Below are 16962 nucleotides of genomic sequence, written 5' to 3' on the forward strand. Positions count from 1 at the left end.
CTCACAATGCTGAATATTTAATGTCCCTGGATTTCGTCTTCGGGTATCCCGGAGGCAACTTCAGGAAAATCGCACTTCCGTCTTTTATGTTATTTATTGTTTATTGAGCAAGTTGTATTTATTTGTAGCTGGTGAATATAGTGAGGATGCTTTCACTTCAACCGGCCAATCATATGCTGAGAAATGCTGGATTGTCCATTCCCCGGCACATGATTGGGTCTTCAAAGTGAAGATGGCTTCACTCCATTCCCGGAGCTGAGCGATCTCTTCTCCTTCATATTGATTATAAAATGTAATTTTGTATCTGATCCTTCGATTGTAAAATAAAATCTTCATTATAAACATGGACTGTTTGTTCTATCTGTCAGGGACAGGCATTGTTCTGTATGGGGAGGCCGATAAAGTTTTATATGACTAATTCATGGACTGTTCTATCCAGGACTTTTATCCTTGGGGAATAGGTGCAGGTACTCCCTCTTTTCGACTCACTCCTTGGCTCCACCCCCTACCCACCTCCGAGCACCATTCCTTGGTTCACCCCCTACCCACCTCCGAGCACCATTCCTTGGTTCACCCCCTACCCACCTCCGGGCACCATTCCTTGGTTCACCCCCTACCCACTTCTTAGCACCGTTCCTTGGTTCCACCCCCTACCCACCTCCGAGCACCATTCCTTGGTTCACCCCCTACCCACCTCTTAGCACTGTTCCTTTGTTCCACCCCCTACCCACCTCCAAGAATTGTTCCTTGGCCCCACCCCCTACCCACCTCTTAGCACCGTTCCTTGGTTCCACCCCCTACCCACCTCCGAGCACCATTCCTTGGTTCACCCTCTACCCACCTCTTAGCACCGTTCCTTGGTTCCACCCCCTACCCACCTCTAAGCACCATTCCTTGGTTCACCCCCTACCCACCTCTAAGCACCATTCCTTGGTTCACCCCCTACCCACCTCTTAGCATCTTTCCTTGGTTCCACCCCCTACCCACCTCCGGGCACTATTCCTTGGTTCCACTCACTACCTACCTTTGAGCACTGTTCCTTGGTTTCACCCTCTACCCACCTCTAAGCACCATTCCTTGGTTTCACCACCTACCCACCTCCAAGCATCATTCCTTGGTTCCACCCCCTACCCACCTCCAAGCACCGTTGCTTGGTTCCACCCCCTACCTACCTCTGAGCACCGTTCCTTGTTTCCACCCCCTACCCACCTTCTGAGCACCGTTCCTTGGTTTCACCGCCTACCCACCGCCGAGCACTGTTCCTTGGTTTCACCCCCCTACACACCTCTAAGCACCATTCCTTGGTTCCACCCCCTGCTCATCTCCAAGCACCATTCCTTGGTTCACCCCCTACACACCTCTAAGCACAATTCCTTGGTTTTACCCCCCTACTCACCTCCAAGCATCGTGCGCTGGTTTCACCCCCTATCCACCTCTTAGCACCGTTCCATGGTTCCACGCGCTACCTACCTCTGAGCACCATTTCTTGTTCCACCCACTACCCACCTCTGAGCACTGTTCCTTGGTTTCACCCCCTATCTACCTCTGAGCACCATTCCTTGGTTCCACTCCCTACCCACCTCTGAGCATTGTTTCTTAGTTTCACCCCCTATCTACCTCTTAGCACCCCTAACTTTGGGAGACGTCTCCTCACTTTGGGAGAAGTCCTTTCACTTTAAAAGATTTCCCCTCACTTTGGGAGATGTCCCCTCAGTATGGGAGATGTCTCCTCACTTTGGAAAAAAGTCCTTTCACTTTAGAAGATGTCCCCTCACTTTGGGAGATGTCCCCTCACTTTGAAAGATGTCCCCTAACTTTGGGAAAAGTCCTTTCACTTTAGAAGATTTCCCCTCACTTTGGGAGATGTCCCCTCACTATGGGAGATGTCTCCTCACTTTGGAAAAAAGTCGTTTCACTTTAGAAGATGTCCCCTCACTTTGGGAGATGTCCCCTCACTTTGAAAGATGTCCCCTAACTTTGGGAGATGTCTTTTTTGTTACTTACAAATTTTGATACCGAACACATACCTTCTATCTGTTCTCTTACCCTAGACGCCTCCCATTGTTGGCTGATCTTCTAGGATTCTCGAGGGAGCCCTCGGGATAGGTGCGGCTTCTTCTCGCTGCTACAGTCACTTTCACCCTACATTTAACCATTATCCAACCTCTTGAATCTGATATGGAGGTATGATTTTCCTATAGCAGAACATATGGTCAGGAGAGTGGGTGACTAGCAGTCCTTTGAATTACGAACTACAGGTTGCCACCTGTTCGTTTTTATTCTTTGTGGCCTTCTTTTCTTCACGTCTCATATAGGATGTCTCTATATGGTATGTATGAACATCTATATAACTCAACTTTGTGAACAGTATACCTCATTTTTGGTGTAACAGACACTTTGCACATGGATAATATGTAAATGCATAAGTGATTACAACAACATTATTACTCTTCATTGATTGCAATGTTTTTTACACCCCTAGTCTGAGACTTTCCTTTTTGGACCACTGAGAAAGGCGATCGACCGAAACGCCTCTGGTCTCTTTCAGGACATCTCAGCCATCTCTAGTTTCTGTGACGTATATCCTTGGCCACATGCTTTTAATGTTTTTTGTATATCATTATGTTATGTTTTTTGTATGATTCAGAATTTTGTACATTTATGTAATAAACATTGATACTCATATTACTCAAGTCCTGGTCATTGCCATTTAAAGTCCCACCCTTTAGGGGATTTTGTCTTTTTGGTCTCACATCAGGGATGTTGGCAATTCCCAGGAAAACCACTGAATCTGAACATCTTTTTCTATAGCAACCAGGGTGGCAAATACCCATTTCCCTGACATTTTTCGAATTCAGTGGTTTTACTTGATATATTATACTTGGCTTTAACAGCCTATCTAACATTTAAGATTATTATTCTTCGTTTTGAGTTTAAAGAAATTATTTTTTTGATAGGATTTTTCCTATCATGTGCTTGCCCGCTCGCGGTGTTCTGGTCTTTGGACGCCCCCCCCCTTATATTGGGTGACGTCCACGGTCCGGGGCCCGTTAGGGCGGACAAGAGACTACATCCTTGGCCTGGTTTTATCCCCTATTCTCTTGACGTTGAACTTCGGCTATAGCTAGTGTGGGATTTATTTCACACACCTACTGACCCTAGATACCTTGACCTTCACATTTCCTTTCTCCTTCTTTTTCCTCCCCTTTTTCCCTCTTCTCCCCTGGAATTGGTCAATATTTACGGGCTGGGACCCTACTTAATGGATTGGGGGATTTTTCCTCTCTGATTTTGTGATGTCAATTCTGTGTTGTTAATCTTGTTTTATGACCCCTAATTTGCTTTTAGGTGTCGTAGTAGTTTCCAAGATACATCTGAACAGTTTAGTTAACTAGAAATTTTCTGCCCACATTTCTACATTCATCCTTAGAAAAACCACCATGTTTAGGGGTACAGGCTTTGATAGTATTCTGCTCTCGTATAGAGAACATGGAAAGAAGGAAGCGCAGGACACCAAAATCGAATCCCTGGCATTCCAGTTAAAAAAGGCCATAGAAAAGAAAACGAATCTTCATCTTCACATAGACAATTTTGAAACATACAATAAAGAAAATCTGAACCCTCTAGGTTTGAGGATTCAAATTTTCCCTACCCTTGATGACTTAGACGAGAGTTTTAAAATTAAATGGGAGGCAAATCTCCAACTTTGCTCCAGAAACATGATGTGTATATTAATCGAAGAGTACCAAAAACGAATTAAAGAATTAGATCGCACTATCGAAAAGCTATACGAACAACTTGGGCCACAATTAGACACTCCTAAATTTAAAAATTTAGAAAACAACTTTAAAAACCAACTTGATAAAAATATCAAGTTCAATATCAGTAAAAAAGAACAAAAACGATGTAGAGATCGCATAGCATCTCGTGACAAAAAAGCCTATAAGTGGAACCAACACCACACACAATCTCGATTCTCTCGGCGTGATTTGACGAGAGCTGATTCCACTTTCGGATCAAACTCTTCTATTAACTCATCACTGTCATCCTCCTCACAACCAATGCAAAGTAGGGGTAGACAAACCAAAACCAAACGCTCAATCCCCCAAGAGGAGAATGCAAATTCGAGCAAGCGCCCCCCTACTCCATCTGGGTCCTCATCTAATTTCTCGTTAGACACACGACGCATGACAAACACAAATTTACCAGTGAAAAATACTCTTGAAATTAAACACATGGTGATCTCTGACACCACTCACGCAATGGCAGCAGAGAGTGCAATAAATGAGGAACCCTCATGAAATGCACCCACTCCCGCCATTCAGCAACATTTAGTACCAGACAATAGTAGTGATATCACTAATCTTTCCGATTACCCACTCTCCATAGCACAAATTTCATTGTTACGGAAGGGCTTAACGTTTTGCCCGGCAACAGATATAGATAAGTTCGGGTTCAAAAAGGACTTGAACTTATTTGTTCGGAAAATATTATTACAAAGTCAATACGCGCAAAAACATAATCCAAAACTGCTACAACCCAAATCAAAAAAATTGGAAAATGCAGCTCTGGACACCCTGATCTCTCTACTCGAGGAACAGGATGGTCTGGATCTGATCGATAGAATTGATTTGGACTCATTACTGGGCAAACAATCTCAGTCAAATCCTCCCTCACGCTTCCAAAAAAAGTCGGATAAGCTTCCAGCATTAAACTCGAATACTAATCTAGCAGCCTTTGTGATGTTGGTATCCAGCAAAGTCGAAAAAATCAAATTACCTTCCCAAAAAAAGATCCCTAATTTGAGCAAACAGGAAAGTTTAGCACTGACCACACTCACCAAGCAATTTCAATTGACCATAAAGCCCTCCGACAAGGGGGGCAATATTGTGGTCATGAACAATCAACAATATGCCAGGATGTGTTGGAATATTTTAGATAACCACAGTTGGTATAAAAAAATCTCCAGAACAACCATCGATAAATTCTTTACCGAATTTTATACCCTGGTTGACGTTGCTTTCTTGACAGGCTGTATAGATAAAACTACTTGGGACTATCTCCGTATCAAATATCCAAAAATTCCAACGTTCTATAGCCTACCTAAGATCCACAAGAATAAAATCGACCCACCTGGCAGACCAATTGTCTCCGACAGAGGAAGCATCGCAGAAAATTTGAGCAGATATGTGGACAGCAAATTATATCCCTTTGTGCAAATCCTTCCGTCATTTGTGAAGGATACGATACATTTACTGCAATTATTGGAGGACTTGTCGATTCCTTCCGATGCCCTGCTGGTGCCCACTGATGTTGAAGCACTCTACAGCTCCATCCCCCACCAGCAGGGCATCCGGACGATCGAACAAGTCCTAACCCAATCAAACCTGGACCCACCATCTACACGTGATTTTATTTTAAAATCCCTTGAATACATTCTATCACGGAATGTCTTTTTATTCGATGGTTCCCATTTCCTCCAGGTACAGGGCGTGGTGATGGGGACATGTTGTGCCCCATCGTGCGCCAACTTGTACCTGGGGGAATGGGAACGTTCTTTCCTGTCGGAAGAATCTCACCTCAGATATACACAACACATACTGGCATGGTACCGCTACATTGATGATGTACTAATCATCTGGACAGGTACCAGTGACTTGCTCTCTGAGTGTGTGAACTGCATGAACAATAACCAGTATAATTTATCCTTTACTTTAAATTTTAGCGCCAACTCCATCGACTTCCTTGATATCACGATCACGAAGGACCAACACGGACAGATTAAAACATCTCTGTTTAGGAAACCAACAGCAGCCAACACCATTTTATATGCCACTAGTTCCAATCTGACCCCTCTTGTGCGTTCTATTCCCTACAGACAGTACCTGCGTCTCCGCAGAAACTGCTCGGAGGAAGATACGTTCAAAATGGAGGCTGATAAACTAAGAGCCAGGTTAACTCTAAGAGGATATTCACAAACTTGCCTTAAAAAGGCCTATCGAAAGGCCAAACTATGCAAACGACAGGAATTGCCTTTCAAAAATAAAAAGTAAATAACCTCTATACACAATATAGATAAAATACAACACCAACCACACATCATTACAAAATAAACAAAACAACATGACCGGGTTCACAGAATAGTGAGTAAGTACTGGCATCTGTTAACCTGCGACCCCAATTTAAATCCATTTGTAACTGAAAAACCAGCAATAACGTACCGTAAAACAAGATCTTTGAAAGATAGACTGGTAAAGAGTGAATTCACCGTGGGAATTCAGATGCGACCCTTGTAAACGTTTAGGGACATTTAAATGTGGCGGCTGCAACATCTGCCGACACATGTATACAAACACTAATGTCCTTTTACCCAACGGTCTACCATACAAACCGTCGCACTTTGCAAATTGCAAGACCGTGGGAGTGGTCTATCTCATCCTCTGCGGCTGTGGGTGCTTTTACGTCGGAAAGACTAAAAATGAGTTCCACAAGCATGCACAAAGACACATCTCCTGTATGCGCCAATGCAACCCCGATCTCCCACTAGGGAGACATGTATTGGGCACACACAAAGGCATCTTCCCACAAGTCTTTTTTATCATCTTGGACAGAGTGCACCCCAGCAGCAGAGGAGGAGATTGGGACAAAACCCTCCTACAACGAGAATCCAGATGGATACACAACCAGAAGGCCACCATTCCCCCAGGTTTAAATGATAACATCAGCTTTAAGCCCTTCCTTGAAGGTTTCTCCTCAGGAAGTTGGGAACCATAGTATTCCTAGTCAGCTGCTGTCCTCCATGTTTATATAACATTCTGTACCTATCTTTCCCAATTCCTTGTTCATTCCCCCCCCTCTCCCCCTTTCTCCCCCCCCCCCCTTCCTTCTTTCCTCATCTCCGTTTTTCTCCACCCCCCTCTTTTTCTTGGGTCAGGGAAATCCTTGACCAACTACCCATCAAAATTCCTTACCAACCTGAAATGTAATAATTTTTTGCATAATAGCCCTATTACATATTTCTATCCATTTTGTATGTTTTATTCTCTCTTCTGGCTCATTTGTCATTTTGTCATTTGTAATTTTCTGGATATTATTTTGTTCTACCCCAGTGATGTTACTTTGCGAAATGGCATAGGGTGCTCCTAAGCTTAAGACGACGAGAATGTATCATCTTATGGCACCTTAGGAAAATCCTTCTAACTTCAACAATGAATGCTCATAGCCCCCCCCCCTTCCCCATTTCCCTCCCCTCTTTCTCTTCCCCCCTGCTTTTCCCCCCTCCCCCCCCCTTTTTCTTTTTTCTATAGCCAATTTGCCTACAACACTGTGACATCTATTCACATACATATAGGTAACTCATCATATGCAATAACCATATATACTTCATCTTCGAGCTACATAGTAGGGATACTTTTTCCCAAACCACATGTTTGTGATTGTCAATATAAAAATAGTATTATTATGTCTTTGACACTCTACATATGTAATTGATGTTCTGCCTATAGTATAAATTGTATGTTGGAATTCCAATCTATATTGGTTGTCACATCCTCTGTTCTTGTTTTGAATTGATTCCCATGTTTGTTACAATTTTTGTAAGCAAAATGTCTGTTCCTCCTATAAGAGTACTTCTCCAGCGAGATTATTTTTGTTTTGCTTTGCTGCCCCTCCTCGCTGACTCCCCACAGCGCACAAAGGGGCGTGTCTGCCCCTCCATTGGCCGATGAACACCGTCACTTGCCGGGGTCACGCGGCCTTATGACGTGCTTTGGCGTGCCCGGAATGCACGCCGCGACCAGCGCGCAGGCGCGGGCGGCGCCGTGCTCTCCGCACACGGGGGATCCTGATTGGCCCTCATATTGGCCATGGGCGAAAGCCATTCGGGGCCTCTGCGCATGCGCCCGCATTATTTAAAAGGCGGACACTCTCCATTCAGAGTGCGTGCCGCCATTACACATCTCCCTCGGGGAAACTAGGTAAGTAGATCGGTGAATGCTACTCTTGCTCTACACTATCTTGGTGATATGGTTAATCTTTTACCACTCCTTTTTCATCTGATTTCCTAATCGCATTGCTTCAGCCACACTTTTCTGGTCCCTTTATTTACCAAGCATGTCTGAACTTGGTTTTATTTTCAACCATCTCTACCTTCTCTTTTCCATATACAACTGTGGCTCCTGTCTAGGGCATGAGACCTATAACTTTCATGCAATTTTTATTATTTATACTAATTCCCTACCGGGGCGGGGCTGAAATGGGGGGCTCTCTTCTTCTCTCCCCCCATTTCATCAGATTCTCCCTACATATCTGTGAACAGGGATGAGAATTCCTTACCTTTCAAACTTAATCTACAGTGTTATGTTATGGGAACTATCAATTTCTGTACACCATTTTCTTCTTACGCACTACTTATGGGTGATTCTGTCAACACTTCTGCTATCTATGCAAATCTCATGGCTTCATTTACATTTCATCCACTGAATACTGGGTCTTCATTCTTTCCCCACATTCAGGGAAAACATGTACAGGGACCCTCCATTTCTTAATATCTGAATACTACTTATCCTCATTGGGATAGACAGATGGAGATTCCTCTGATTGTACGTATATTCATGGCCATTCATGTTTTACGATAATGACATTTATTCTCCTTTTTGTTACTTACAAATTTTGATACCGAACACATACCTTCTATCTGTTCTCTTACCCTAGACGCCTCCCATTGTTGGCTGATCTTCTAGGATCCTCGAGGGAGCCCTCGGGATAGGTGCGGCTTCTTCTCGCTGCTACAGTCACTTTCACCCTGCCCTTTAACCATTATCCAACCTCTTGAATCTGATATGGAGGTATGATTTTCCTATAGCAGAACATATGGTCAGGAGAGTGGGTGACTAGCAGTCCTTTGAAATTACGAACTACAGGTTGCCACCTGTTCGTTTTTTTATTCTTTGTGGCCTTCTTTTCTTCACGTCTCATCTAGGATGTCCCTATATGGTATGTATGAACATCTATATAACTCAACTTTGTGAACAGTGTACCTCATTTTTGGTGTAACAGACACTTTGCACATGGATAATATGTAAATGCATAAGTGATTACAACAACATTATTACTCTTCATTGATTGCAATGTTTTTTACACCCCTAGTCTGAGACTTTCCTTTTTGGACCACTGAGAAAGGTGATCGACCGAAACGCCTCTGGTCTCTTTCAGGATATCTCGGCCATCTCTAGTTTATGTGACGTATATCCTTGGCCACATGCTTTTAATGTTTTTTTGTATATCATTATGTTATGTTTTTTGTATGGTTCTGAATTTTGTACATTTATGTAATAAACATTGATACTCATATTACTCAAGTCCTGGTCATTGCCATTTAAAGTCCCACCCTTTAGGGGATTTTGTCTTTTTGGTTTCACTTTAGAAGATGTCCCCTCACTTTGAAAAATGTCCCCTAACTTTTGGAGATGTCCCCTAACTTTGGGAGAAGTTCTTTCACTTTAGAAGATTTCCCCTCACTTTGGGAGATGTTCTCTCACTTTTGGAGATGCCCCCTCACTTTGGGAATAGTCCTTTCACTTTAGAAGATGACCCCTCACTTTGGGAAATGCCTTTTCACATTGGAAGATGTCGCTTCACTTTAGGAGATGTCTCCTCACTTTGGAAGATGTCTCTTCACTTTGGGAGATGCCTTTTCACATTGGAAGATGTCGCTTCACTTTAGGAGATGTCCCCTCACTTTGGGGGATATCTCTTCACTTTCAGGACAGGAAGGGAAGCTACATCTTTCAATGGATTTCTGGCTTTATCAATAAAAAATACTTTTCTTTTTTATGTACTTGAAGTAAAATTTCCGTCTTCTTCCCCACAAATATCTAATTACTGTCCCATTTCCACCCTAAACACCCAGAGTGAGGCCTCAGAAAACAGACATGAGAGGGTTCTATACTGTATATATGATATCACACTTTATTTCTGAATAATAATAAATAACGTCTCCACACTGAACAGGTGACAATCTTATCACAATACTGACACTCCGTAACACTTTCGGCTCCAGATTTCCTGCTTTAGGTTAAAGAAGCTTCAGAAGAGCTTTAACCATTTCCCCGATGCCATCATAGATCTGGTGCAGCGGACTGTTGCTCATGAAGGCGCAATTGGTGACCAGTTTATTTTTGGTGTCCACATGGACCTCATTCACCTGCTTGTTTACGTGTTTACAGCCAAGTTCTTTAATAGCTCCAGCGGTCCCGGCGTGTGGCCATCTACATATAGATAGAGAATGATGAGTGATCATAGAGAACGATGAAGGATCATAGAGATAAAGAATGATGAAGGATCATAGAGATAGAGATAGAGAATGATGAAGGATCATAGAGATAGAGAACGATGAGTGATCATAGAGATAGAGAACAAGGAAGGATCATAGAGATAGAGAACAACGAAGGATCATAGAGATAGAGAACGATGAGTGATCATAGAGATAGAAAATGATGAAGGATCATAGAGATAGAGAATGATGAAAGATCATAGAGATAGAGAACGATGAAGGATCATAGAGATAGAGAACGATGAGGGATCAGAGAGATAGAGAATTATGAGTGATCATAGAGATAGAGAACGATGAGGGATTAGAGAGATAGAGAACGATGAAGGATCATAGAGACAGAGAATGATGAAGGATCATAGAGATAGAGAACAATGAGCAATCAAAGAGATAGAGAATGATGAAGGATCATAGAGATAGAGAACTATCAGTGATCGTAGAGATAGAGAACGATGAAGGATCATAGAGATAGAGAACGATGAAGGATCATAGAGGTAGAGAACGATGAAGGATCATAGAGATAGAGAAGAATGAGCGATCATAGAGATAGAGAATGATAAAGGTTCATAGAGATAGAGAATGATGAAGGATCATAGAGATAGAGAACGATGAAGGATCATAGAGATAGAGAACGATGAAGGATCATAGAGATAGAGAATGATGAAGGATCATAGAGATAGAGAATGATGAGTGATCATAGAGATAGAGAATGATGAAGGATCATAGAGATAGAAAATGATGAGTGATCATAGAGATAGAGAACGATGAAGGATCATAGAGAAAGAGAACAATGAGAGATCATAGAGATAGAGAACAATGAAGGATCATAGAGATAGAGAACGATGAAGGATCATAGAGATAGAGAATGATTAAGGATCATAGAGATAGAGAATGATGAAGGATCATAGAAATAGAGAACGATGAGTTATCATAGAGATAGAGAATGATGAAGGATCATAGAGATAGAGAACGATGAAGGATCATAGAGATAGAGAACGATGAAGAATCATAGAGATAGAGAACGAAGGTTGACGTACTTCTCACACTCTGTGTCACAGCCCACGGTGACCTCACATCCCGGGATGAGTTTTGCAGCCAGCACCGGGGAGATGCAGCACAGACCGATCGGCTTTTTGCCGGCATGGAAAGCTTTAATCGTCTCCTCGATGGGTTTCAGAACGGAGCAGTCCTTCCCCTGCACAGCCCATGTAGACAAATTTTTAGCGACACCAAAACCACCTGAAGGACAAAAAATAGGCACCAATCAGCCTTCTGATCACATTATACTTTTATTATAATAAAACCAAAGATTTCATCCTTTGTAGATTTGGGAGTAGAGAAGGGTTTGTTTTTCTACTGTAAGTGTCCTCATGGGAAGATCCCCCTCACTTCCTGTTCTGGTGAGGTGACAACTGTAATATATTGGATTTCCCCTCACTTCCTGTTCTGGTGACAACTGTAATATATTGCATTTCCCCTCACTTCCTGTTCTGGTGACAACTGTAATATATTGGAATTTCCCATCACTTCCTGTTCTGGTGACAACTGTAATATATTGCATTTCCCCTCACTTCCTGTTCTGGTGACAACTGTAATATATTGCATTTCCCCTCACTTCCTGTTCTGGTGACAACTGTAATATATTGGAATTTCCCATCACTCCCTGGTCTGGTGACAACTGTAATATATTGGATTTCCCCTCATGGTCTCTGCCAATGATAATCATGTAATGTGGCAATTTCTGGATGTAATAATTGGCCACCATACCGGGTATGATCAGTGCGCCAAATTCGCTGACTTTCAGATCTTTCAGGTCGGAGATGTTCCCTCGGGCGATGCGGGCGCTCTCTGTGAGTACATTGCGCTTCTCCTCTGTGGGTTGTCCCTTCACATGGTCCACCACATGCATCTGATCGATATTCGGGGCGAAGATCACATACTGCGGGTGAGAACACCACCGACTGTTAGTACATAGAGACCGGAAGAACATTCCAATAACAGGCAATGACTCCCAAATACACTGAAGAGGAACGGAATCATCATCATCCTCATCATTATCATCCTCATTATCATCGTAATCCTCATCATTATCATCAATATCATCTTCATCATCCTCATCATTATCATCCTCATTATCATCATAATCCCCATCATTATCATCATCATCCTTCTCCTCCTCATCTTCATAATTCTCACCATCATCATTATCATCCTCATCATTATCATTCTCATTATTATCCTAATCCCCATCATTACCATCATCATCCTTCTCCTCCTCATCTTCATCATTATCATCCTCATCATTATCATCCTCATTATCATCATAATCCCCATCATTATCATCATCATCCTTCTCCTCCTCATCTTCATCATCCTCACCATCATCATTATCATCCTCATCATTATCATCCTCGTTATCATCATAATCCCCATCATCATCCTCATCATCATCCTCATCATTATCATTCTCATTATCCTCATAATCCCCATCATTATCATCATTATCATCATCCTTCACCTCCTCATCTTCATCATCCTCACCATCATCATTATCATCCTCATCATCATCATTATTATCATCCTCATCATCATCACTATCATCAAAATTCTCATCATTATCATCCTTCTTATCATCATCCGCATCCTCACCATCATCAACATCTTCATCCTCACCATCATCCTTATAATCCTCATTCTCATCCTCCTCACACACAATGTATAGGGGGATGTATCCCGGACACTGCCCTCCTCTATTTATCCCCTCATTCTATTCTCTATCCCATTCAATGTGTTATTTATATCAGGTCAGTAAGTAGAAGAAATGCCCCATTGATCCTGCCAGAGATCCGATCACTTCCTGTGCTGACTCCTATCAGTTACATTGTTTCCAGCTCTCTCTCCAGAACAAAATGAAAAGATGGAAATAAAGGAAAGAAAGCCTAAAGCAGAAAAGTAATGCAGCTGTCACATTGGTGAATTGGTGATATAATAAATGTTTGGTTTGGGGTGGATTTGGCTGGAAGGTGATTGGATCGGTATTCTCGCTCTCGGTGATACTTTCTTTTATTTGTTACATTTTCAGGAGACCTTGCAGGGTGTCGGCCATCTTCTTCTCTGCCCGGCAGCACATTATACACAAACCAATCATATGAGAGGCAGGACAGGTGGGAACGGAATGTAACAAAACAAGTGTAACTTTATTTACAAACAATGGCTGCAGAGGACAAATATTGGGATTTCACTTTCACTTTGTAATGATGTCATAAGGTGTGGAGTGTGACATCAGAGGACTTCCTATGAGGACCGCCTCAAAAAATGAAACAGAATCAGCTGGTCCACTATGTCCTCTATAGGCGCTCCATGGGGTATGCTATGGGGACTTCCTTGAAACAGATTGTCCAATTCCTTCATGATCTGATTGGCTCTCCGGGGCCCCTAATCCCCAAACTATGCCTGTATGGGGTGCTTGGAGGTCTACCCCCCTATTGGATATCATTCCTTATATCTGGGGCCCCATAGATCTCTGAGCTGAACGCTTCCCTCCCTTACAATGTGTCTGTATCCATTATTTTATATATTATTACATATTGTGTCTAATGTTATATATATTATTATATTTTATATCCATTATTGCATATTGTATATAATATTATATCTACTATTATATTTTATATCCATTATTACATATTATATCTAATATTATACATTGTATTCATTATCATATCCATTATTATGTATTATGTACTGTATTATTACATATTGTATTTATTATTTTATATTATATCCATTATAACATATTATATCTAATATTATACATTGTATTCATTATCATATCCATTATTATGTATTATGTACTGTATTATTACATATTGTATTTATTATTATATATTATATCCATTATTACATATTATATCTAATATTATACATTGTATTCATTATCATATCCATTATTATATATTATATACTGTATTATTACATATGGTATTTAATAATATATATTTTATTCATTATTATATCCATTATTATATGTTGTATCTAATATGATATATTCTATTCCTTATCATATCCATTATTATATATATTATTGCATATTGTATCTAATATTATATATTGAATCCATTATTATTTATTATATCCTTTATTGCATATTACTGTATATCTAATATTATATTCCCAATATCCGTTATTATATAATTATATCAATTTTTATATCCGTTATTATATATATTACTACATATTGTATCTAATATATTATTTATATATTATTATATATTATATATTATATCCATAGGGCTTTCCTCAGTCACACTAGACGGTCAGTGGGAGGGGGTTGGAGATCCAACTGAAACCTCCCATAGTAAGTAGCTGTACCCCCCCTTCTCTGTGCCTTGTAGTTGTTAATTCTTTACAGTAAGAGCTGTAAAATGTGGAATAGATTCCCTCCTGAGGTGGTTCTGGCCAGCTCACTAGATTGCTAATATAGGAGTGTGTATATAGGAGGGTGTACAGTATATGGGAGTGTGTAAATAGCGTTTTTTTTTTTCTCTGTGGGTTGAACTGGATGGACTTGTAAATTTTTTTTTACCAGATTATCCGTAATTATGTAACAAAGTCAGAGAAAGTTTGTTTCCTGTCTTCATTTTTATAGTGCTGGGATGATTCATTCCCCCGGGAGACACCGTGCCCAACTGTGATCAGCACTCCGCACTCACATCTTTCATATATATCTCTATACATTATATTATATTATGTTATATTATATTATATGATATTATATGATATTATATTATATTATGTTATGTTATATTATATTATATTATATTTATGTCTCTGCTTTCCTTTATCTTTGGACTTCTTCTGTAACTATAGGGGGAGAGTTATTGTAGTTTTCTTCCTCTATGAGATCTCTAATTGTAAATTCCATTCCCATCCATTGTATCCAGCGGGCAATCCTTCCTATGAGGTGAGAATAATACATCAGGCTGATCGCCTTTCATTGTCACTTGTCTTTCTTGCTGGGACTTTACACCCAAAGGACTCTGATGGAGGATAATGTGCGGGAATGGGAAGATTTTACTGTCATCTTATTAACAGAGCAGCTGATACATTGTTCATAGAAAGCTATTCATGCATTCTCTCTCTCTCTCTCTCTCTCTCTCTCTCTATATATATATATATATTTATACAGTATATAGTGTGCAGGAAATACATTCATTCATTCATTCCATCCAACCAAACTGGCCAGATCCACTAATACCACATATGAGAATTTCCTTCACTTACCTGGATTCCGGCCCGGCTCAGGTGAACCAACACAGCGGAGGATTCATGGATTTCACTTCCATCGTACACCCCACATCCAGAGAGGATCACTGCCACCTTCTTAGACATGATGAAAAGGAGGACGGTATATAGAGCAAGACAAAGGTCACCCTACAAGAGCTGACTGTGCGGAGAGACAGGCGAGACTGTGTGGAGAGACAGGCGAGACTCTGCAGGCAGACAGGTGAGACTGTGCAGGCAGACAGGTGAGACTCTGTATGCAGACAGGTGAGACTCTGTAGGCAGACAGGTGAGACACGCCTTTATATACATGGCACTGAGGTGTGTCTGGGAGATACACCTGCCCAGCAGGAAACGCACTCCGCACTTCCTCCGTATTTGTGGGATTTTCCCATCTGCAAAGTCATCATAAGGAAGAAAATAGCTCACAGTAACCATTTCCCTACCGGATGTAATTAATAATTAATAGTAGCTGGCCTGACTCATCTGGACTTTTTCTGTTAAAAATAAAAAATGAAATGGCACTGTGACAGTACTCACCATCTCTGGGAGTGAGAGACAGATACTTAAGGGATACTGAGAATATGGTTTGGACAACTTAAAATGGGACTGTCATTTTTATCAACAATATCTCTCAAGAAATATGAAAATGTAATCCCACTTTACACTGTGAGACCTATAGCCTGTTACCATGAAGTCTGACTCCTAAATAATCATAGCAATACGTAGATGTGTATTCCATGTACTTCAATGAAGGAGACGGACAGACTGTCATTGGCAGTCTTGTCCTATTGTCTGTTTCGAGGTGGGATGTGGATTGTGTTAAGTCTGCTGACGGAAGATCACAAGTACAGTGTGGGTTGGCGTTTCCATTTCAGGCGCCTTCTATAAAACGTATAAACTGATAACTTATCAAGAAGCTGCCACCAATTTTTTGGTGTGTGCCAAAAAAATACACACACTGAACAAAATTATAAACGCAACACTTTTGTTTTAGCCCCCATTTTTCATGAGCTGAACTCAAAAATCTCAGACTTTTTCTATGTACACAAAAGGCCGATCTCTCTCAATTAGTGTTCACAAATCTGCCTAAATCTGTGTTAGTGATCACTTCTCCTTTGCCGAGATAATCCATCCACCTCACAGGTGTGGTATATCAAGATGCTGATTGGACAGCATGATTATTGCACAGGTGTGCCTTAGGCTGGCCACAATAAAAGGCCACTCTAAAATGTGCAGTTTTATCACACAGCACAATGCCACAGATGTCGCGGGTTTTGAGGGAGCGTGCAATTGGCTGACTGCAGGAATGTCCACCAGAGCTGTTGCCCCGTGAATTGAATGTTCAT

General features: G+C 41.2%; 1 protein-coding gene across 1 annotated transcript; it reads right to left on the reverse strand.

The window, feature by feature from the left end:
• Window positions 1-10054: 10054 nt before the first annotated feature.
• On the reverse strand, window positions 10055-15844 carry LOC309566281 (glutamine amidotransferase-like class 1 domain-containing protein 3, mitochondrial). The gene is made up of 4 exons (XM_082271387.1): window positions 15614-15844; window positions 12098-12269; window positions 11368-11569; window positions 10055-10268 (listed from the first exon to the last, which is right to left on the reverse strand). The coding sequence occupies exons 1-4, from the start codon at window positions 15719-15721 to the stop codon at window positions 10076-10078; spliced, it is 675 nt and encodes a 224-aa protein (XP_082127513.1). The 5' UTR covers window positions 15722-15844; the 3' UTR covers window positions 10055-10075.
• Between the last annotated feature and the right edge of the window lie 1118 nt (window positions 15845-16962).

This window comes from Pelophylax lessonae (assembly GCF_965119305.1).
Source record: "Pelophylax lessonae genome assembly, chromosome: 11".
Lineage (NCBI taxonomy): Eukaryota > Metazoa > Chordata > Amphibia > Anura > Ranidae > Pelophylax > Pelophylax lessonae.